Here is a 22,553-nt window from a genome sequence, read left to right as displayed (position 1 = left end):
TGTCCCCTGTGCACTATGATACCAGTAAAAACCTCCTCACTACAGCCCAGACCTGAACCAAGGAGCACAGCCAGCAGCAAGCAGCACCCACGGCACGGCACACAAATGCCCCAGGCTCCAGGGAAGCCGTTGCCTTTCTGACGTGCCCATGTCTGCTCTGCCCCTCAATGGGCTTACTCGAAATCGTCTGCCACCCCACTGAAAGCACATTGCACCACCTTGCTGCATGCCCACCTGTGGCACACACCGAAGCCCCTCAGTGCAGCACTTGGCCCAGCACCTGCCCCTGGGAGCCAGCACCCTGCCAGAGCCTGGGGACGAGCACAGCCCCTGCTGTGCTGTGGGTGCCCATCACCTGCTGGGCTGTGGGTGCCAGCATTCCTGGTGAGCCTGCAGATGAAGTCCGGGCTGGCAGAACACACCAGGGTTGGCTGCAGGGGATGTTCAGCAATAAAAGTTCCCACTCCCCTGCTTGCTGCCTGCACACTTCAGCCCCGTGCTCGTAGCTCGGTGTGGGATCAGACAGGTTAGCCCCAGTGCTGTGACCCCTAGGGCTGCCAGCACTCACACCCCTTGCTCCTCCTCTGAATGAGACTCCCTTCCTCCTCCCCCAGCTTTGGCAGGGTCTCACGACCCTGAACCACAACCACAAAGTGCTGAGCAAACTGTGCAGGATGCGGCCCCATGATACCACATCCCAGCCCACAGCCAGCCCACCCATCGCGCTGGGTGACATCCCTCACTATCCCCAGCACCTCCAGGACCCCCACAGAGAGGGGGCCGTCCCCACACATCCCCACGCATCCCTCACCTCCCTCCTGCGCACCCCACCCGCGCTCCCTCCCCTTCCCCTGCCCTTCTCCGCTGCTTGCACCACGGGCGCGTGTGCCCTCAATCTGTCGGCTCGGATTAGAGTCCGGAGCCGTTCCCCTCTGCCGAGCACGGAGCCCGTCGGGGCTGCGAGGCCGCGTCTGCCACAGCAGGTTATGGGAGACAGGGTCAGCCGGGGCTGGCACAGCGCTGCAGAGGGGTGGGCAGCCACTGCCAGGACGGAGAGGATCCCCTTCCCTTCCCATAGAGCTGGGTTTGTCCGAGAGGCAGAGACGGGATGGAAAGGGCTAAGGGCTGCAAGAGGCAAGGAGGGCAAGAGGAGCGGGGCCTTCTTGCCTTAAGTGGCTGGATGTGGCTGCCCCAGCTTCAGGAATGTGGGTTGTTTTGGTTTGCAGAAGTGTTTCTTCGTGGTATTACAAATAAAGGTTAATAAAAATGAAGTGTATAAAATGAAGCAGGGTCTTTTATCTTTTTCTTTTTTTTTTTTTTTTTTTCCTCAAAGGAAACTGGCTAAACACGGATTCACTCTTCTCTCCACGCCCAGAATCAGATCAGCTTAACTCCAGCTGCTCCCTGGGAGCAGTTCCTGGCCTCTGTCACCACCAGAAGTGCCTGGACAGGAGCTGAACTCCCCCAGGAAGCCCCCTCAACCTTCACCACACCTCAGCCCATGCCACCAGCACTTTCTGTTCAGGCTGGAACCCAGCAGAGATGAATCCAAGGGAAGGATGAGAGGAAGGGGAGAAGGTTCCCAGGAAGACAATGAGATGTCTGCAAAAGGCGGTGAATTACCAGCCTGGGGAGGAGCAGGACAAGAGCTACCAGGACGCCCCTCACGTGCACACAGCCCAGCCAGGGGGTCGGGCGGGTGGGCAGCGAGCCCCAGAGGCCTCCACTGCGTTGTTTGAGGATGACGGGCTGGGTCTGACAGCTCTGTGGGCTGTCACCATCTACTGCGTTGTGTTCCCTGAAGGACAGCGGGGTGAACACAATGCCCAGAGCCCCGATGAGCAGGCTAGCAGGCACTCAGACACTGCAAGGAGCCAACCCTAGCCTCTCCAATTCAAGCCTCTCTCCTCTTTCATCTGGAAACACCAGCAGAAACACGGGGCTGGGAAGCCCAGTGCAGAAGCTTAGCAGCAGTATTCAACCCCCCCAGCAAGCCCTCAACTTACAGCCATGGGGTTCTTGTTGTGGGGGCTGAGTCCACTTACCCTAGAGACCAGGGCCAGCTGAGAAACGTGGATTTAGCTTCTGAAATGCCTGAAAACCTCAGGTGTTCAATTCAGACATTTCCGGCCTAGTCCTCTCTGATAGGATGGAGAAATGGATATGGATATCAGTGGTGGAGGGAGCAGCTCTGTTAGGTCCCAGCTTGTTTATCCATGCCCAGAGACTCCAAGACTTTGGCCCTTCCAGCAACAGGCAGAAAATCCAGCACCATACCTGGACACGTGCCACCCAGCCTGCCCTCTCTGCCCCTGCAGCCACCGAAGCTCATCCAGCAGCTGGGGCACACGGTGACACGGTGGTGACACAGAGGAGGCCCAGCTGCAGCTCCTCTGCTGAAGGACAGCTTTGCCACAACGTCCTGGGGCACCAGCAGCAAGGAGAGTGGCACGTCCCTCAAGCTGCCCCTCCAGCTGGCACGGCTGGGCTCTCCTTCCTTTGCCCAAACCACAATCCCACGACCCTAAAGCGTCCTCTAATTGCAGCCCAGTGACACAGAAAAACAGCCGTCAGGATGGGGGGAAGGGGTCAGATGCCAGCGTGGAGAAACCCCCGAGTCAGACGCACAAACAAACCCACATCGCCGCTTCTCGTGCATGTCACAAGAAGTAGCACAAGCTGTAGCTGCAGGAAAAAAAATCCAATAGACACCAATTAAATGCATGAGTTGATGCCTCTGCTACGGCAGCCAGTGGTGGCTTGCTGGTGGCAGCTGAGTGTCACTGGCCGTTGCTGACATTGCCGAGCCTCTGCCTCTCCCAGGGGATGCTGGGGACAGTCAGTGTCACCAGCACAACCAGAGCTGCCTGCGCATGCCCGAGGACCAGCTAGCTTGATGTGAAATATGCCACAGAGTCTGTCCTGTCCTGCCTTGAAACCAGGGGGTTGCCACTTGGTCGTAAGCCCAAATGTCCCTAGAGCATTAACAGAGGGCGGGCCCAGTGAAAAGTCTGGGGTGGGTGCTGCAACCAAGGCCAGCCCCATCCCACGGCAGGACAGGGAAGGGATCGCCCCACAACAGAGACACCTGGAGCAGCTACCTGGTGGCAATGTGTGAAAGCCAAAAGAGTCCAAGAGGAAGCCAAATCACAGCCTGAGCCCCATTTTTTTTGCACATGGTGATGCAGCCATCTGCTTTTGGCACCCCCAAAGGTTACTCAGAAGAGTTGCTCTGGTGTGGTGGCCACAAGAGCGTGACTGCTTATCCCATCCCACCAGCACACACTCCCAAAAGGATCCCTCCCAGTGCCAGCAGCCACACAGCAGATGTTGCACTGCAGCTAGCCCAGGCACCTGCACCACCCTACAGCTCTGCGCCCCAGATTTCCCACAGGACTTGTGCCTGCTCCCCTACAGCCCCTGGCTCACCCTCTGCCCTGCAGCCGTGAGCATTGAGCGCATTGCAAGCACATCTGCAAGGAGTACGCTTCCCTCCTCTGATGTAAGCTGCAGCCACTAGAGGGTAATCCAGCCCTCCGAGTCACATCAGTGCCTTGCTTTGATATAGCAGGCCCAGGTAACTGCCTGAACCCCAATTACAGGGTGCCTTTCAGCAGATCCTGCCCAAATCAGCACCCACGTTGCTCCTGGCCAAGCAGAGAACTGGACTGGCTGCCACCGAGCCAAGCAGCCCAGAGGAGGCACCCTGAGCAATGCCATCGCACCAAGGTGGTGCTTCTTCCAGTTGGATGGTGCTGCTTCTCCAAGCTTATTAAGAACTGTACAAAATAATAATAATAATAACGAAAAAACATTTTAAAAACTCACCATAACCCTGAAATCTTCATTAATTATGAATTTTGCATGGCAACTGTTACTAAGAGAGTCTCCTCTGAAACTGATGTTCAAAGACCTTTACATCAAATCTTCAAACAGCTGAGAAGGTTCAAGCTACAAAGTCGAAACATCTGTTGCTTTCCGTGCATTTTTCAATGGGGAGATCAGAGAGGAGAAAAAAGTGTACAAAATAATCCTGGTTCTGCTTTATTATTTAAATACAATGACAGCCTATGATATACACTCTGCACAGAAAGAGAGAGAGAGAAAGCAGTAATGAGCGCAGGGTGTTATACAGCTCTACCTACCAGAGCCAAAAATACAATATGCTTCCATTTGCTTTAAATTTAGCCCTTCTGGGAAAAGCTGCATTAACAGCCCTGGGGGATGAAGTCTAAAAGAGGAAAAGAAGGGCAACTTCTCCAGCAGAAGCAATGGGCTGACAGTCTCATCCCTCCTCCAGATGCTATGCAAAGCCAGGCTACAGTGGACAAGTGAGGATGTAAAGCTGTGGGTGCATGTCCCAGCTGTCCCTTGTGTTACCTCTCCTCACCGCAGCCAGCAGGTACGAGCAGAAAGGCCTGGCCTCCGTGCCGGTCAGAGGACGAGCAGACAGGGCTGTCTCCTAAACCCTGCCTTCCAAACACACTTTATGGGGGCAAAAAGCAGGGTGCAGATTCTCAGAGCAGGCAGAAATTAGGAGACCGGTGCCTCTCTGCACCTGATCAGCTCTGCCTAGCGAGGTCCTTGCTGGAACTGGTTGTAACATTTTTCAAAGTTCTCATTTGAAAAACTAGCATCTTTTTACCCCAAACCAAATCTCTCAAGCAGCAAAACAAAGAATTATTGACATTCCCAACATTTTCCGAGGCTTTGCAAAACATTAGGTATCACATAGGATCAATATCGCTTTCAGTGGAACATTAAGTGTATGTATATATATATATATATATATTTTGGCTGAACAGCGAGAGAAAAATTCTAACAGCTTTTGGATTAAAGAACCCAATTCAAGGCAAGCACAGCAGCCTTGAACCTAGTCAAGGTGCCCCCAGAGATGAGACCCAGATGTGTGCAATGTCTCTGCACTTGTGGCACTTCAACCGAGCCCCGAGCGTTCCTGCAGCATAACAGCAGTAACTTATGAGGGGTTTACCAGCAGATGAGCCCCTCTTCAAATGGAAGGACTGATTCCAGCTTTCCTACCATATGCTTTTGGGGAAAGCTGCCCCTCTGAGAGCTGATGCCACTGCTGGGTTGGAAGACACCTGGTCTGCCAAGGCAGGTTCATCTGATGCCAGGAACAAGACCAATTAGCAAACTTCAGAAGAGGAGCCAGACATCAAGTACATCTGTAGCATGAGGCTGGGAACGGCTTCTTGGGTCCTTGTACCAAGTCCCTGCTGTCACAGGCAATATGATGTATTACTTTTTAATAAGTATAAAGCTCAAAACTTTGATTCAAATCTTGCCAAAGGAGGGTGGGATGGGTGAGAGGTAGATGCCCGGGCTCCCAAAAGCCTTGCAAATCTGTGGTTCACGACCAAGACTTGCACTTCCTGCCTTGGAGCAGTCCTCAAGCACCAACACTTTCCTCAAGGCACTTTCTTCTGCCTCTGCAGTGAAGGTGGAGATGCCCCCTTCCCACAGAAAAGTGCCAGACCCCTTCCAGGAGGCTTCCTCTGCCCAGGGAGCCTGCCTGCAGCCCCAGCTCCTTTCGAGTTTATTAAGAAATCCTGCTGCTGCTGGCTCAGACAGGGCAGGGACAAATTATCAAATGCTGCCCCTGAAGGCATTTAAAATTTCCTGGTCATGGTCATGCTGAACTCCTGGCCACCCTCCTGCTTTCAGTGCAATTTGTAATTTCAATTTGGGCCCTGACAGCTCAACGGCCCTTGGGGCTTGGGTGGGCCAGAAAGACCAGAACAAGGAGATGAACGAGGAATTAACATTTTCACCATGTTCTGTCCACAGAACTGCCTGGCCCCCACGTGGCTCCTGCCCTGCAGCTCCCACCAGGACTCGCGGCCTCCTGCCCGTGCTCCCATCGGCAGCAGCCAGAGGCTGAAGCCCCTGCAGAAGCTCCCTCCTCTCCAGGCCGCGCAGTTCAATTACCACATCCAAGTGGATTTATCAAACTAGGCCTATAAAGCAAATTGAATAATCTCGTGCTTCAGACCTATAAAACATAAGTATTATACTCGAAAGTACTTTGACAAAGTAATAAAGATGGAGAGTGGGGGAGAGGAGGGGGAAGAGCAGCCGGCTCCTTTTTAACGTGCTGCCACTGAACCGAATCAAGGCCCGGCTCCGGGCCTGCTCCCATGGTGGGAGCTCCCGGGGGGGTCGCAGGTTTGGCCCCGTGGTGTTAGGCTGCTTGGGCATGACCCGTTAACAGGCACCTAACCCCAAATGGGAGGTGAGACACTGAAAGGGCTTAACTCCTTGGTTCTGCCTCCTGCTGCTGCAGGAGGTCCAGGAGTGTGGTGCCATGAAGCAGAGCCATGAGCCCTCCCTCGCCCTCGCTTCCCAAACACAAACGTGGGAGCACAAACCTCGGTGCCTCAACAACCCCGGTTTCCCTGGCTAAATCAGAGCTGTGAGACCTGATGGAGCATCCAGCCCTTCAGAAAATAATAATCATCATCATCACCCTGTGACTTCCCGTTGCAGCAAAACCCCTCTGGCCCCATTCTCGAGCCGCGGCAGACGCCGGCTCCTCTCCGTGCTTGTTATTTACTCGCCGCCTCCCTTCTGCCCCAGTGACCCCACTGCTCGCTCCTCACCACTCTACCCTAACCCCGTTTGGGTTTGGGGGCTGATTCAGTGGCTGCAGATGAGCACCGAAATCCTGCTGCCCTCTTCAATGCCCGATCTGCATTGCCACCAGCTCATGCACTTCCCCCCCCCAACACATTTTTTTTTTTTTTTTTTTTTTTGCCATGTGTCACTAATTTTACTCATTTTCCGAGTTTGTCTAGAATAGTAAAAGATTTGATTAGAGCATTCCCGGTTTTAATTGTAATTAGGACAGTCATTGTACGAGCTATAAAAGGAAATTGGGCTACCGCTGAGTGGAAGAGCCCCTGAGAGAATAGGAGCTGCAAAGGGAGAATTTCGTTCATAAAAAAAAAAAAAAAAAAAAAAAAAAAAAAAAAAAAAAACATTTGGATGGGGAAGAAATAAAACTACAGCCCAGGATGCTGTGACAGCCAAAGTGGCCCTGGCATCTGGGACCGCAACAAAAGCCTGGTTCCAAGAGATTTCAGTGTGGGTCATGGGTGTTTTTTTCCCTGCTGCACCCTTCTGCGTGACCTTGGGCAAAACAAGGTCTCGTGCCTCAGTTTCCCTCACTGGTATGGTTTGGGAGGACTGTGAACGACTGTTCCCTTTTGCAATGTGCACTGGGATCCCTTGTGACAGGGGAGAGGCAAGAAATAACCCCATGCTGCTCCCCGTCACTTACCCGGAGCCTCCTTGGTGGTGGCACCACAGCTGCGGAGCAGAGCTGAGGACACCACCTGCACCCGGGGAACAGCACGAATCCTCCAGCCCCATCCATGTCCCGGGGAGGACATTGGACATTTCTGCTTCTTTCCAGCAGAGGGAGGGGAAGGCCGGTCCAAGCCCGCTGCGACAGCATTAATGCTAGGAAAGACACCTAGAAACAGGATGCGCAAAGTCACACGGCCACCATTCAGAGCCCCTGGAGGAGCGGGGCACCCTCAGCACCCTGGGGTGACCTTGGTGGCCACCCTTGCCAGACACACTGTGGAGGCCCAAGCCATCGGGGACCAGAAGGACAGGGAGATGACAACAGCCACGTTTCCCAACCACTTCACCACATGGACAAATCGCTCTTGACAGTCACGGCCGAGAGCCGCGGTCACGGTCTCCAGCCTCAACAAAGGGGCAGCCTCCGAAAAGAGGCAGCCGGCAGTGCCCAGGAGCGTGTCGCCTGGCCAGCAGCCCCCTGCTCCGCAGGGGCACAGCTCATGTTTCCAGAGCTGTCAATCCAATGCCATAAAATTCAGGGTAAATCAATTTTCCCCCTCCCCCTGCTCTGTTTCCAGTGGGGGAGATGGTCATTTTCCTGAAGCAATAATTTGCCTTTTTTATTTTTATTTTTTTTTTAGAGAAGCTCTGGCAGCTCTTGGCACATTAACACACATCAGCCATTGTCTGCTACCTCCTAATGATCTCACCTCCAATCCAAGCCCCAAACCGTGGGCTTTTTACCACTACATTTAAAGCAAAGAACAAACATAAACCAATCACTTCCCAGCATGGCTGCGATTTTCATTAGTCCGGGCAGGGTGAGGAGGTGGGGTATTGCTCTGCTCAGCCCTCACTGCCTTCTCAATTTATGGATTTTATTTTTATTTTCCCCAGCAGCTCGGAAGAAACTTAATCATCATCTCCGTGCCGGAAGAAACCCCCCATCGCATCCTTCCCCTCCCAGGGCCATGTGAAGCTGCTCTGTTCTTCCCCATGGGATGTCTGAGCCCTGCACACTGCCTGCCACCCGCGTCCCATGCTAACACTTTAGCTGGGTTTTAATTGATGCTACATTATATGCATAATCATACATTCTATATATATATATGATATATGTATACATATCTTGTGTGCCTATATATAGAAATCTGATCACATCAGTGCTCACGAGAAGAAAACAAGTGTGTGGAGGTGGATGGCTGGTAAGGAGGTGTTAATCTCCAGGTCAAACCCTCTCGACTTTCTGGAGCTGACCTCTCTAACGCAGGAGGAGCTTTACTGGGGACTGACCTTGCCCCATGGGAACATGGCCCATAGAATGGTTTGGGTTGATCAGCTGGTGCCAACCCCCTGCCCTGAGCAGGGACAGCTCCCACTAGACCGGTGTGCCCAAACCCCATCCAACCTGACGTCCCTGAGAGCCAAGAGTGTGTTCCCCAGGATACGAGTGTGACACATCCCTATGCTGCAGATCATGGGGCCCAAGAGGTGCACCCCAAGGTGATGTACTGCACCAAGCCCAGTGCTTTCTGCAGCATCAGCTCTTCAATTTGCATGTCCTGGCCCTCAGTGTATTTATTAGAGAGAGAAATTAAGGGTTCCAGAGTGAGACCCAAAGGCAGGAGGGAATCCCCATGGAGCTAGAGAAGACAGCAAGGTCCAAGGTGCAAGACAGCAGCAATGCTGCAGGGAAAAAGGACTCGTGCAGAAAGCCCCAGCTGAGCCCTTCAGACCCCACAAGGGTGCACGTAGGATTTCGAGGTCCCAAACCATGAAAAGCTGGGGATGTGCCACTCACCTGGAGCCACCCAGGGCGAGCTCGGGGCCTCCAGCCCTCGAGGGGCAGCCACAGCGGGTGCCCACGTGCGGCGGACAAAGGCCGAGGCTTTGCCGGATTGCTGCTGTCTCTGGCAGCAGGGCCACGCAGGGAGGTTCGCCTTTTATCATTTAATCAAATAAAGTGCATTTGTGGATTACACAATCATTTGCAGGCCCTGATAATCTTTTTCTGCTTAGCTCGGCACTGGAACCCGGGAGGCAAACAAAGACATTCGTAGTTGTCGGCGGAGGCCCTGGCTTCGTGCCAGCAGCTCTTGCTCCTTGGAAAAAAACAGAGCGAATGGTATTGAAGAACATCCCGGAGATGGTGAAATATTAGATATTCATTTATTTTGCCAACCAGTAAGGTTTTTAAAGATTTTTTTTTTCTTCCCCCAGTAAAACAGCAGAGGAAATAATAAAAGGAAAGGGGAAAAAAAGCCTAGGATTAAAGCTCCAAACCCTGCAGAAATCACTCGTGGATCTGCCAAACGTCACCTCTGAGTGGGCTCAAATCATCCGAGCTACACGTTGGAATGGAAACCTTTGGAGAGCGTGACTTCAGCCCATCTCCCACGCAGAGAGGCACCCACCTGCCCGCTGCTCAGCTTCCAGCAGCTCCCAGCGCGGTGCCTGCGCAACCACTGCGCCCTGCGGCAGGGACAAACCTGGGGAGATGGGAGGGCTCTTTCCTGTTCCCTGCAGTTAAATCCATCCAAATCTGAACAAAGGTCAACACAAACAGGATTTCCTTAAGTATTTGAAAGATTGGTTAAAGAAAACCTTTTTTTTTAAAAAAAAAAAAAAAAAAAGATGGGAAAAAGATCAAAACATTCATTGCTTCAGTGGTAGCACAGCTAAAACAGTGGAGGTCCAATGCTTGCCGCTGATGGCCTCGATGCTGGAGAGCAGGAAAACCACAAGAGAAAAACAAAACCCATCCAGTTTATACACAACGGTAAACGCAGACAAAAGACGCATTTGTGATCTGCAGCCACCCAAACTTCTCCGGAGATTGGTCCCAGGAGGGGACAGCTCGAAGAAAACAGGAAAAAAAGCAGCTTAGTGGGATTTGGGTTCTCATGCTGGGCAAAGCCACGGCCCCGACCCCACACAGCAGGGACGCACATCGTAGCCAGATCCCCTCTTTGGGCTTTGAGCCACTCAGGGACGCGATCCCCAGGGTGCACCCCACAATGCCAGCACAGCCCTGTGCCGTTTTGGGGTGCGCTCCTCCCGCCTGCACCGCCCCAGAAACACAGGCCAGACACCGGCGTTAGCAAAAATGTTTAATCTCTCCTTGATGCGTGTGTTTATTTACAAGTACTAAATCTGAAGAACATTAAAATAGGAAATAGCAGGATATTTACACGATCAAAGGGCGTGCGACCAGCCGCGCTGGCCTGTTGCTTCAAGTCTGAAACAATCACAGAAAATTAATCAGGACGCCGGATTTATTTTTTTTTCCTGCCCATTTAATTGTTTAAAACTATTAAAATTCTCTGCCTTTCACTGGGTTCACATTAGTTCCCTCCACCCCCTGCCCCGCTTTCTTAAAGGACAGCTCTTTGTGCGCTGTGGTCAGGACCGGGTGAGGCTGGGGGGACCCCACCACCCGTCCCCTGCTCCCCGTCCCGAGGCACAGGATGGGGACAGGCGGCCTGGGGACATTTCCAGGCTGGGCTGCGTTTCTGGGGAACCTCACACTGAAAAGGCAACGTGGGCAGTGGGTGTGGGCAGGGACCTGCTGGCTGCAGGCAGGGTCTCACCTCCTCCCGGCTCCCTCCCCAAAACACAGGCCGGGGGGTTCCACCGGTAAGGGACACCCTGTGGAGGATGTTTCCCAGCCTCTCCCCGCCTTTCTCTTCCCCGGGCAGGGGCAAGAAGCGAGGGCAGGCTGCCTGCAGGATTAAGGACGCTGGGCATCACGCGAAAGGCAAAGGTAGCACCAAGGAGCACCGGGGGCTGTGGGCGGCACTGCAACGCGCCCCCAGATGCGACCCTCCGTGACGGAGGCACCCGGAACCAGCAGCAAGGGGACCCCGGGGGACCTGCTGCCCCTTGGAGGGGTTCCTCGGGTGGAACAAACCCCTGGGGCTGCCCCCAGGAGGAAGACAAGGCGAGCCCATCCCCGGGACCACACCATGGGCTCTGCCTCATTGCCATGGGGCTGGGGACACCGCGGAGCCACCAGGTAGCAAGAGGAGCCCCGAGATCCCAGTGATGCTGTGACACTGCCACCCTGCCCGGCACAGCCCCCCCAGCAAGCTCCCAGGCTCACACCAGGGCCAAGAAAGCCACCTGGGGATGCTCTCAGAAAATAATAATAATAATAATAATAAAACTCCATCCTCTCCAACCAGCAACAGCGAGGGCCCCACCACCTCCTAATAAGTACCAAAACTCTACTCGCTTGGCTCCGTAGCAGCCACCGAAGCGTCCCCAGATGCTCTTACCGCTGCAGCAGCAGGACCCGAGCCACTTTTGGATGGAGATGTCCAAGCAGCCGCTCCCTTCCCACGGGATCTTGGGGACACCACCGCCGGGTGCCATCCTCATGGCACAGGCGAGAGCCTTTGGCCAGCCTCGCAGGGCTCCTGCACCGAGCCCGGCCGTGGCACTGCCGCAGCTCCCGCCCGTCACAGCACCGTTTGGGCAGAGATTTCTGCCACGGACCTCCCGGGGGACCCCCAGGGGCTTTCATCCCACCGAGGTGCCCGGGGAAGCTGGCGCACAGCTGTCCTTTAAGGCTCTCCGAGTACCACACCGGAGATGTAAACCACTGAAGTTATTTTTGTTTGTTTGTTTTCTTTTGGACAAGAAAGTGACAAATTAACTTCAAATTTCCAAAAAAAAAAAATAGATAACAGGTCTAAACAAACCTCTAGTATTCAACACTTGCAGTTTTTTTTTGTTTTTCTTTTTTTTTCGGTTTCTTAAAAAGATCAACTCAGACTAAAATCTAGCACAGTCATGCAACAGCCCACAGCTCTCAGAAATCCAGCGACAGCTCGGGGTTCGTAGGTTTGGGAAACAATTATTACTTCTTTTTAAAATATTTTTGCTGTTGTGGTTGTTTTTGTTTTTTTGTTGTTGGCTTTAATCAGCATCTTCTCCTTTCCCTCCTTATTAAAATAAAACCAAACCAAACAAAATTACAACATAATGAGAGATGTGCAGGCTTCAAACGATTGTACTGCATGGTGAGAAATGCTTGGAAATTTCTTCCAGACCATTTGGTATTCTTTTCTTTTTCCATTTTTTTTTAACTGGCTGTGTAAATTCATTTCATATTTATATCAGTTTGATTCTCCTTCAGTTAACTATACAGCACCCCACTGGGGCACGAGAATTAGATTGTAACCACATATATATATATACACACTTTTATTTTTTTGTTTTAATTAAAAACTTCATTATTTCTCCCTCTCCCCCCCCCCCTTAACTTGCGGTTTATGGGAACGGGCAGAAACCAGGCGGGCCCCTGCCCGGTTTGATTTCTGCGCTCACCCACTTCTGGCTGAGCGCGGTCCCCTCCGCTCGGCCCGGGCAGCAGCGGGAGCTCTCGGGACAGAAAAGGAGATGGTTTTGCTCGGTTTTTGGAAGGTTTCGGTCGCCTGCTGCGGGTCGGGGCAGCGCTGGGCACCTTTTTGTTTGAGGAAAGCAGAAAAGCGTGCGGACCTGGCGTTTGGAAGGGGGCGAGAGCCCGGCTGTCCCCGTGAAACGCCAGCAGGCGAGAACCGTGGGAAGGGCGGAGGCGGCGGAGGGGAGACGGGGTGAGAATGGGGGAGAAAGAAAGAAAAGAGAGAGAGAAGAAGGTAAATGTGGGGTGGGGAACCCTGCACCAGCCTGGGCTGCCCAGGGTAATAGGGAGCAGAGGACAGCCCCTGTTTGGTCCCTCCATGGGCTGGTGCCCAGCTCCAGCCACAAGCCTGCCTCGAAGCAAGGCCAGAAGCGGAGGAGCTTCCTCCCCGCGCTGCCTCTTCCTCCTCACCCAGCCACAGCCCCGTGGGACCTGGCTCCTCCGGCTGCCCCTGTCCTGAGGTCGCATCCTGCCTGCCCAGGCTGCTGCTCCAGCACGGACAAGCCCCACAGAGCTCCTACAGATTGCAATGATCCAGCCCCGGCGCCTTCCCTGGGGCAGCACAAAAAAACAACATGAACCCCCCGCTTAAAATAATAATACTATAAAATTAAAAAAAAAAAAAAGGAAAAGTTTTTAACCATGCAGTCAAAATTTCAGTCCTGTCCCTGCCTTCTCCCTCCAAGGAGCCAACCCTGAAACCAAACCGCTGATGCTGCGGGTGGCTCGTAGGAAGGCAATAGGAAAAACCAAGCACCCAGGTAAAAGCCAAGCACCCAGGGAAAAACCAAACACCCAGGCTGGTTGGTTCTCCAGGTCCCCTCCCGAGTGCCCCGGATCACCCGCAGCCATCCGCCACCCGAAAAGCACCCGGAGCACCTCGCAGACACCGAGACAGCACGGGCCATCCCTCAGCCATCCCCAGGAACAGAACACTGACCTCGGGATCTTCCCTCCTCTCTGGTCTCCCTCAGCCAGGTCGTAGCCTCCGGAACCACTCAAGCAGCATTTAAATAAGAGCGTCTACTCAGCTAACGAAACTCCCACTTTTTTTTCTTGTTTTGATTTTTTTTTTTCATTTTTTTTTTCATTTTTTTTTTTGCACTAAACAACATTCAAATAAAACATGGCACAGGACGTATTTTAAGAAATATCAAAGCTCAGGATTTCTCCCTTTCCTGCCCACCCCTATTGCTCCCACCCCCAAATCTCCCCAGCATCAGTCCTTTAGCTTATTTTTTAAAACCGTTTTTTTTTTTTGTTAGTTTGTTGCAAAATTTAGAATCTTTTTTTTTCCCCTCCCATTTTTTGTTATATTTTTTTTTTCCTTTCTTTAAATTAAAAATTTTGTCTCGTGTAAATTGTGCAAATATAGCAGTTAACACTAGTGGCAGAAGGCCAGAGAGAGAGAGAGAAGGGGGGAAGAGACAGAAAAAGAGACGGGGAGAAGGAGAGGGGGCAGACAGCTGGGGGCAAGGGGGGGGAGAGCAAGTCAAGTACAGTACAAACAGGAGCCCACCCCCCTCCCTCCACCGAAGTAACAACAACATCCAAACGCCGTCCTAGAAAGCCCCGCGGTCCCGACCCTCCTTCCCCGCGGGCTCAGGGGGCTCTGCCCGGGGCAGGGGGTCCCCGGGGGTCCCAGCGGGTCCATGGGGCACGCGGCTCCCTCCTCCTCCTCCTCCTCGGCCGTCCCCTTTGCAAGGTCTCTGCCACGTCCCGGTTGCATCGGGGTGTGCGTAGAGGGGAGGGTGTTTTATCCTTGTGGCTGCTGTCGTCGGGATGCTTTTTGATTTTTTCCCCTGCTGGCGGGCGAGGTTTCCTTGTTGGGCGGTGGGAAGCGTGCGCCCGGCCCCAGCCCCGAAGTGTCCTGCCCGCGGCTGCCGCTCGCTGGCCCCTCTCCTGCCGCCGCCGCTGCTCGGGAAGCTGGCACCGTGCCGCCGCCTCTTCAGCTGCTTAAGGCCATTGTGTCGATCGCCTGCTCCAGCTTGCTCCTCAGCCGCTGCCTCCTGGCCTGCTCGTCCTTCTCTAACGCGGCTAAAATCTGCGGGACAGAGGGGAGAGGAGAGGGTAAGAAGAGGCCCTCGCATCCCGAGCGGATCCGCGCTCCCTGTCTCTGGCACAGGGAAGGGCACACAGGGATGGGAACCACGAGAGGCAGCACGGGTTGGTTCCCATGCCTAACGGGGCCAGAGGTGTGCAGGTAGAGCCCCCACAGGATGCAGTAACATCGGGGATGTGCCACCTGCAGCTAATGGAAAGCCAGCTCGACAAGGTGACATGAAAAGCAATGAGCATCTAGTGCCAAATGCAGGGCAAACCCCAAAACCAAGGCACCAACTGCTCCCCAACACATCTGTGACTCCAGTGATGGCAAAGTACTAGCTTGGTTGTGGTCTGTGAAGCAGTTCCACAATCCCAAACGGACGTGTTGCACCGAGGAAGCTCTGGTTGCCACCGAAAAACCCCGCTGAGGTCTCCCCAGGGCTGGCAGCGGCGTGGGATGGACGCCGTGGTGATGGAGTGGCCGGAGCAAAGCCTGCCTCGCTGGGAGCCCCGGTCCTGTGCGAGGGGAGCGCTCACTGCAGCAGGAGCGCGAGAGGATGGCTTCCCTCCACAAAAACCCCTTCCTCTGAACAACCTCCTGCAGATCACAGGGTGGCAGTGACGGTCCCCTCGCCCCCAGGGGACACGGCCATGCCCACAGGTCCAGGGAGGGCTGGTGGAGAGGGTGGAAGAGAGGGCTGAGAGTGGGGATAAGGGATGAGGGCAGCTGCCCCACGGCCGTCACGAGTCTCGTCTCACTAACACCACGCCAGCAGAGCAGAAAAGCTGATGTAAAAAAAAACGAAAGCTGACAGAAATCTCATCTCCTCGGGTGAGCCAGTTGAGAGAGCAAATTTTTTTGCAATTAAATATCAAGGCATCCGTCAAAGGGGACTTGATTAACCATTTCATTGGCCGCATAATTGGAAACAAACTGTTGTATAATTAATAGACTTACTAGGAGGCAGGCTAAGTCCATCAGGAGCCCTACAGGTACCTGCTTAATGGGGAATCAGCTCCCTTTGACTGAGCACCGCTGCAGCGCCCACGGGCTGGCAACCCTGCGAGAGCTCCCAGGCTCTCGCATAACCTGCCATGGGGGACAGTGACACCGTGACACCCTCCTGCATCAATCCAAACCCCGTGTGCCTTAAAGGTGGCTGAGCTGGCATCAGATGAGGTTGGTCCAAGAAGCTCAACAGGAGTTTATTCCCATTTTCTGCCTCTCCCGATAAGACAGCTATGTACCACGGGACCCTAAGGTGCTCAAAGATTCATCGCCTGCCCCTGCAGCTACCTGGTCCTCTTTTATTCCTCCCTTAGGGCATCAGTACAGCAAAAGGAAACGTACGCCGAGCAGAGAGAGAAGACCCAGGTTTGTCACCTGCTGCAAGGAGCCAGGACCACTGATTACCAAGATGCAAGTACCCAAATGAAAATTAATTATGATTTTCATTCACAGCCAATGACAGCATATTATTGCACTGAACAACAGGAAAAATTATTCTCTCCCATTTTGCATCAAAGAGGGTGCAATCGGGCTGCATATAATTGTGCTTAATGAATGAAAACAAACAAAGGGAACAGCTGCGATTTATTAATCCCATTACAAATAATAAAAGAAGTTCCTGAGAGCTGTGAACACACTTGTGATGCTCGGAGAGCAAGACACTCAACAGATGTCATGCTGCAGTTAGCAGACAGAATGAGGACCTGTGTCCCTAAAGAGCAGCTCCTTAATGCCATGCGGTCCCCTCCCTGCTTTCACCTAGGATTTGTTTAAGGATTGGGGAATTTTAGCCTAGAGAATGCAAGCACCTGATGGCTGAGAGACGATGGCTGATCTAGATCCTCCGAAGCGCTCTTCATCCCCTCTCACAGTAGCCACAGAGCTGTTGTACTAGCCCTTTGGTGGCCAACCCACCAGCCAGCGGTACGGGGGCCTCCTGGACACGCCACTCCATGGCCCTTGGGGCGCAGCACAGAGGTCCCAGGGGCATTGTCACCAGTGCATGGTGACCATCACGTAGCCACACAGGGGTTTTGGCCACCATGGTCCTACCACTGCCTTTACATTCAGGACCAGCTCTGCTGGGGCAGTGGCAGGGCCCTCTCTCCCTGAGCAAGGGGACGTGCCAGCACCCTGTCACTAAATAAGCCGCCATTCAGCCAGTCGTCAGTCTGCTTTATTGGGAGAATAAAGCCGGTATTAGCCCGTTATATGTGCGGATCTACATTTTACTGTAGTTACATATTTTATTGCTTTAATAAAAAGATGCAGGGTGTGGATTTGAGCAGTGCTTGGCAAAGTTAATTTGTATAAATTACAACAGGAGGATTTTTAACCATCCTTACTACCGCTCACAAAGAAAGCACTGAAGATGCCACCACATCCTCTAGTGTCCCCGGGGAGCAGAGCTGGCTGACGGCAGCACAGTCCCAGTGTCAGTGCCACCACGGCATTGGGCTGGGCAGGGAAAAGGCACACCGAGATAATGCTGCCAGCTCTGCAGCTCTACGGAGCTCACATGCCAAATGCACACGCAGCAAAAGAAAAATAGGTGTTTCCTACATTGCTCCCTGCTGAAAACAGGGGAATGAAGTGCTGCCCGTCAGCACAGGCGCTCAGGAAGGGCCACGGATAAAAGCTGATACAGCAGCAGCGGGGCCAGGGCTGTCGACCAGCCCCTGGCTCCATGCCTGGCCCCCGTCTCCACTCCCACTGCCGTCAGCCCCATGCACCACCTCCAGCCTTCTCCAGAGCCTCCAAGCCAGGGTGAAGCCACACTGAGAAGGGAATGACCCCACAATCCCATTGCGCTCACGCAACACCGCAAGGGGCACCTAAACCTCTGTGCACAGGCATGGACTCAGTTGCCCTCCCCATTTTCACAGGGTAGGAAAAAGGGAGAATGCAGAAATGAGGGGTAAGAGACATGGCAGCCCGGGTTCGATGCCCCATCTTACCTCGTCCTTGTACTTGGTGATGTAGGAGTAGATCTCGTGCAGCGCGCTCATGCTGTTGAACTGGCTGAGGTGTAAACGTGACTGCTCCGCCAGGTACGCGCTCATGTCCTGATCGCTGATGGCTGGCATTTTAGCAATATCTGCATAATATCTGCAAGGGAGAGGCAGGAGAAATGCAAGAGTGGGTCAGAAAGAGGGAGAGGCTGAAAGGGACGAGCTCCCCCCGTAATGTTTGCTGGGAACGGCCTCCGGAGAGGCAGCACGAGGAGCAGCTTTCCTCGGCGTGGCACCGCACCACCACCGCTCATTACAATGCTGCTGCTCACCGAGAGGTCTCCCGGCGCTCCGTGGAGGGGTCAGCATCATTAGCAACACGCCGCCGATGGAGCAGCACCCAGCCGCAGCACGCTGCCTGAGCCCAGCCCCGCCGATCACACTGGGGAGCCAGGATCCACCGCTCCGAGGGACTTCCCACCCTCTCCTAAACCATATATTTTTTCTCCTTCCTGTCCCATTGCTCCTCTGTTTTGCCAACAAAACCCATCCGCCAGAATCCTTCAAGCCTGCGGCAGTACGTAAGGATTTGTTACCGTTCTGAATTCGGTGTGTCACCAAAGCCAAGGATGACACTCGGCATTCAATGAAATATTCAGGGCGTGCACTCAGGATACCCTCACCTCAAGCCTTCGCAGTTACACAGCCTCCTGAACTCTGTGCAGCTCCATTCTCTGGTGGTGGCTACCAGCAAGATACACCCTCACATTTCCTAGGACACCTTAGGATTCACCATCCCATCCCACAGCTGCCGCAGCGACACGCTCAGGAAATAAATGGGAACCCAGACACAGCTCGTGTCATCCAGAGTCACAGTGGGAAACCAGCACATACTGCCTCAGCAAAACCTGAGGGGATGAAGGCAGCAGCATCCCGCTGCAGCAGGGTTACTCCAAGCAGACACCTCGGTGGGCTGGTGAGGGGCCCACCCCACGGCCCCGAGGCCTCTCTGTCCCTAGAGGAAAAGCCACCCCTGGGGACAGTTCAGCTGGACATGACAGGCCTGCTTCTCAAAGACACCAGCAGACATTTTATGACCAAGATACAGTCTCTGTGTTCACAGGTGCAAAGTCAAAAGACAGCCTGAGGTCCTTGAGGAAACCACGCTTGGGTCCACGGGCCTCTACTGACAAAGAAACCCTACCCACAGCAAACGAACCCTGCCCGGTCCCACCACCTGGACATAAAGATCACAAGGCCCTCCCATGTTTGCTTTACTCCTCGTGACTCTTCAAACAGCTCAGTAAAGTTTCTGGTACGGTGATTAGCATCATTAGCACCATCAGCCGAACGCTGAGGTGGAACAGGCTGAAGCATTTGGCTAGGAGCAGATGGCAGCGAGACCGCTTGAGGAGATGAATACGAGGATCTGCTCCATCCTGTGGTACTTGACAGCTCGTGGTGAAATACTGGGGCCGTTTTTACAAGAAGGCTCACCCGCACCCAGAGGGTGAGATTTCCTGAACTATGAAAGAAAGAAGCAGAACGGAGGTCTGAGGTGAGGGCCTCTTCAACTGGCCATCATCAGATCCATGGCACTGCTAGACGTGATGTCCCGCGAAGCTGGCACTGCTTCCTTCCATGCAGAGGAACGTTACGGACAAAAGACCCATTTTTCTGAGTTTCCGTCAGTGCTGATCAGCACAGAAACCTCACAGAGAGCTTCCTGTGCACCCGTAGGTGGAGGCTCCTGAGGGGAGGGACCCCTGGGAGGTGAATGTACAAAGGAGACCTGGTGAAGAAGAAAGCTACTGTGGCTTCCATAACGAGATGTTCAGGTAAAACGAAGCAGTTCTACATTCCGGGTTTTATTGCGACGCAAAGGATGACAGGAAACACTGTTCTTCAATACATCGCATGGGTGTGGGTCCCAGGCAGGACTACCATTTCACCTGCCATAGCCAGGACCCTGGCAGCAGTCCCCTCGTGCTTCCCAGGGCTCCCCTAAACCCTTCAACATACTATTTCTGCCCCAGACTGGCAGGACCCCCCTTTTTCACGACACCTGACCCCAGGTGGCAGACAGCCGTGCTATGGGCACTATCAGTCCCGCTCAGCCACCCCCGCATCACTCCGATCCTGCCTCTGCACAGCTTTGCAAACGATAACCATGCCAAAACCCAGATATCCCCACTTTTGCAGGAAAAAAAAAAAAACCCTGCAGCAGATGAACGGTGGGAAAAGCATCGCACCCTGCTCGGCTGCCGCTGGGACCGCACCCCGTGCTCCGAGGCAGCGCGGCCGAGCACCCTCCTGCTCCACAGTAAGCGGCGGCAAGAGCATCTGTCACCAGTTACGTCTTCTGTCTTCTCCCCGGGGACCAAGCACATCTACACCGATGTTTCTCTCCAGAACGGTTTTATACCTTTTCTCTCCAGGCGCACACAGTGTTGAGTATTTTTGTCACAGAGATGGCAAGGTCGGAGAAATTCACCCTGCGCTTAAAGGCAGTGAAGTTTGTGATGCTCCTAAGGGACCCCACTCCAAAGCCCCCTGTAGCTCCCTGCAAAGAACTTTTTCCTATTACAATGCAGCTCATCTCTCGTCTTAGCCATCGTATTTCAGGGACATCTTTTCTTCTGATCCAAGCCATACCTTCCTCGAGGGAAGAATCTTGTCTCTGTACCTGCCTGCAAAGCACCAGGCATGCCATCGGTGCGGCAAAAATAACTGTGTACAAGCAAACATCCAAAGGATGATTTAGGCTACCAAGTCCCACACTTGCAAACTAGAGAATACGATGCTTATTGTTGCCTGGACACCTTTCATTTGGCTCATCCCGTAACTAATTGAGACACCAAAACCGGGAAGGGTCCTCAGCAAATACAGAACATAATCTTTAGCACAGCTTATCAGCACAAGGGGAAACTTGCATCAGAAATGTGAAATCTGGCATTTTTTAAGCTTTATAAAGTCCCAGTTTGCAACCCAGCAACATTTTTACAGTAGGTCTGTTTGGAGGGCTCCGTAGGACATTTCCCAGGTTTCTCTCCCAAAGGATAAAAGTGAACACAGCATTATGCCCAAGAGCATCAATTTGCAATCAGCAGCACTCAAACCCTGAACCTTTAACACTGCATTAATTCAGCAGGACAGAAGGATGTCTCTCATCAGCTAACAGTGAATGAAGGGTGTCAGAAGAAGTCAGGGGACCTGCTCCTTGCCCTGCTCCTCAGCACCACGACAGCAGCCCAAGCACTGCCTCAGAGCATGTTGATCTCATCCGGATCCCAGGCGAGATGTACAGACGGATGAGAGATGGGAAATGGTAATTTTCAACCATTTCAGCAAAACCTCCTGCATGTATTGCCATGGTACAAAAAAGGCACTTCTCTCGTCCATGACTTACTTCTTACCGTTCTTCAAAAGCAATCAAGGGAGATGTTAGCAATTCCCTAGCACAGACCAAGTTTTTACAACAGAAAGCATCAGAAAACCCAGAAGTGGAGGTTGCTTTTAGCACCCCTTAAGCAAGTCATAAACAGCTCCACCGAACACATTGCAAACTCATTCCCAGGAACAATCACAACAAAGCACCATCTCTCCAGCAAGGATTACTTTCCACCAGCATTAGCACAGTCCCTCTTCCGAGAGCTGCCAAGAGCTCCTCAACAACCAAGCCCTCAGTGTGAAGCCCCCATACCCACAAACATTCGCTTTAAATCCTCCAGGTGAAGCAAGGAGCTGCTGCCAAGACTACTCACCTTTCTACCCAGCTCTTGTAGTTGGGGATGTCCTTGGCGTACAGTAGTTTGTTGGAGGGAGAGTCTTTTCCTAATTTGTGCTCAGAAGTTGAGCAGGAGTCCATGAATGTCTGAGCCACCACGGATAGGCAGGCATCAGTAATACTGTTCTTGTGAATGTCGAACACAAACTGGGGGTTCTTAATCACATTCACCCAAAAACGTAGAGGTAGACTGAGGGAAGAAAGAAACAGGAGTCAGCACCCGAACTGAGCCCTACAGGGCAGCCAGCACACGCACACCTCAATTTGCAGAAGAGCTCCCCATGATCCAGGATTTGCTTTTCCCAAGCCCAAGGGATAAAAACAACCCAGGGCAAACAGCCATTCACCTCTGCCCCAGCACAGTCACGCCCTCTGCCCAGCCCAGCATGGCCACAGCTCTCCACAGAGAAATTCCTCAGCATCATCAACATCTCCAAAGGCAAACCAGGGCACCAAAGAGCTGCAGTTTCTCCAAGGATCCCCTCGCACAGAGCAGCCATGGCTGAGCCCATGGGTCACCATCCACGGTTCCCTCTTGCATCGATAACCCTGCCTGAGGCACCTTGGGGCATTCCATGCATCTCTCGTGCTGGAGGAGGGACTAGTGGACTCCCCAAGGGGCTCGTTAGCACGCTGAAAACAAAAGGACAATCTAGGCAGCCTCAGATGCTGGAACCACACCTCCAAGTTGTAGAGACAGCAGGTTTCCCAGCCAGCCACTGGCTGGATGTTTGCTGTACTCTTACGCACGAGCCACTCTCCGTTGCTCCATTTCCCACTCTCCTGCCCCCCTCCTCTCCCAGGAGCATTTCGGGGTCTCCCCCTTTCAGAATGCCTCTCGGATCTGTCATCCCTCAGCACCGACACCCAGCAAATGCTTTTATCTTAGACAAAACACACTTCATTCCCCAGGACTTTCCTAATGAGGGTACTGGGTGCATGTGCATATTTCATTTGTGAAGGGAATGGCCTCAAGAAATTAGCTCCACACATCGAATTAGCGCCCAGAGATAAGCACAGGCA

The 22,553-nt window shown here is 53.2% G+C and overlaps 1 protein-coding gene across 5 annotated transcripts in view; it reads right to left on the bottom strand.

Moving 5' to 3' along the window:
* Positions 1 to 10,429: 10,429 nt before the first annotated feature.
* PLXNA1 (plexin A1) overlaps positions 10,430 to 22,553 on the bottom strand; it is a 108,562-nt gene continuing 96,438 nt past the window's right edge. For 4 of the 5 annotated variants that reach the window (XM_035337413.1, XM_035337416.1, XM_035337414.1 and 1 more), the window contains exons 30-32: positions 21,508 to 21,720; positions 17,750 to 17,900; positions 10,430 to 14,780 (exon numbers count right to left, since the gene is read on the bottom strand). In XM_035337413.1, the coding sequence (XP_035193304.1) occupies positions 14,685 to 14,780; positions 17,750 to 17,900; positions 21,508 to 21,720 (460 nt within the window). In that variant the 3' untranslated portion in view covers positions 10,430 to 14,684. Of the gene's footprint in view, positions 14,781 to 17,749; positions 17,901 to 21,503; positions 21,721 to 22,553 lie in introns of those variants that run through there. The other variant, XM_035337417.1, reaches the window with a different exon arrangement.

This window comes from Oxyura jamaicensis, chromosome 12 (genome assembly GCF_011077185.1).
Source record: "Oxyura jamaicensis isolate SHBP4307 breed ruddy duck chromosome 12, BPBGC_Ojam_1.0, whole genome shotgun sequence".
NCBI classification, from domain to species: Eukaryota; Metazoa; Chordata; class Aves; order Anseriformes; family Anatidae; genus Oxyura; species Oxyura jamaicensis.
This window is presented reverse-complemented; position numbering and strand designations above follow the sequence as displayed.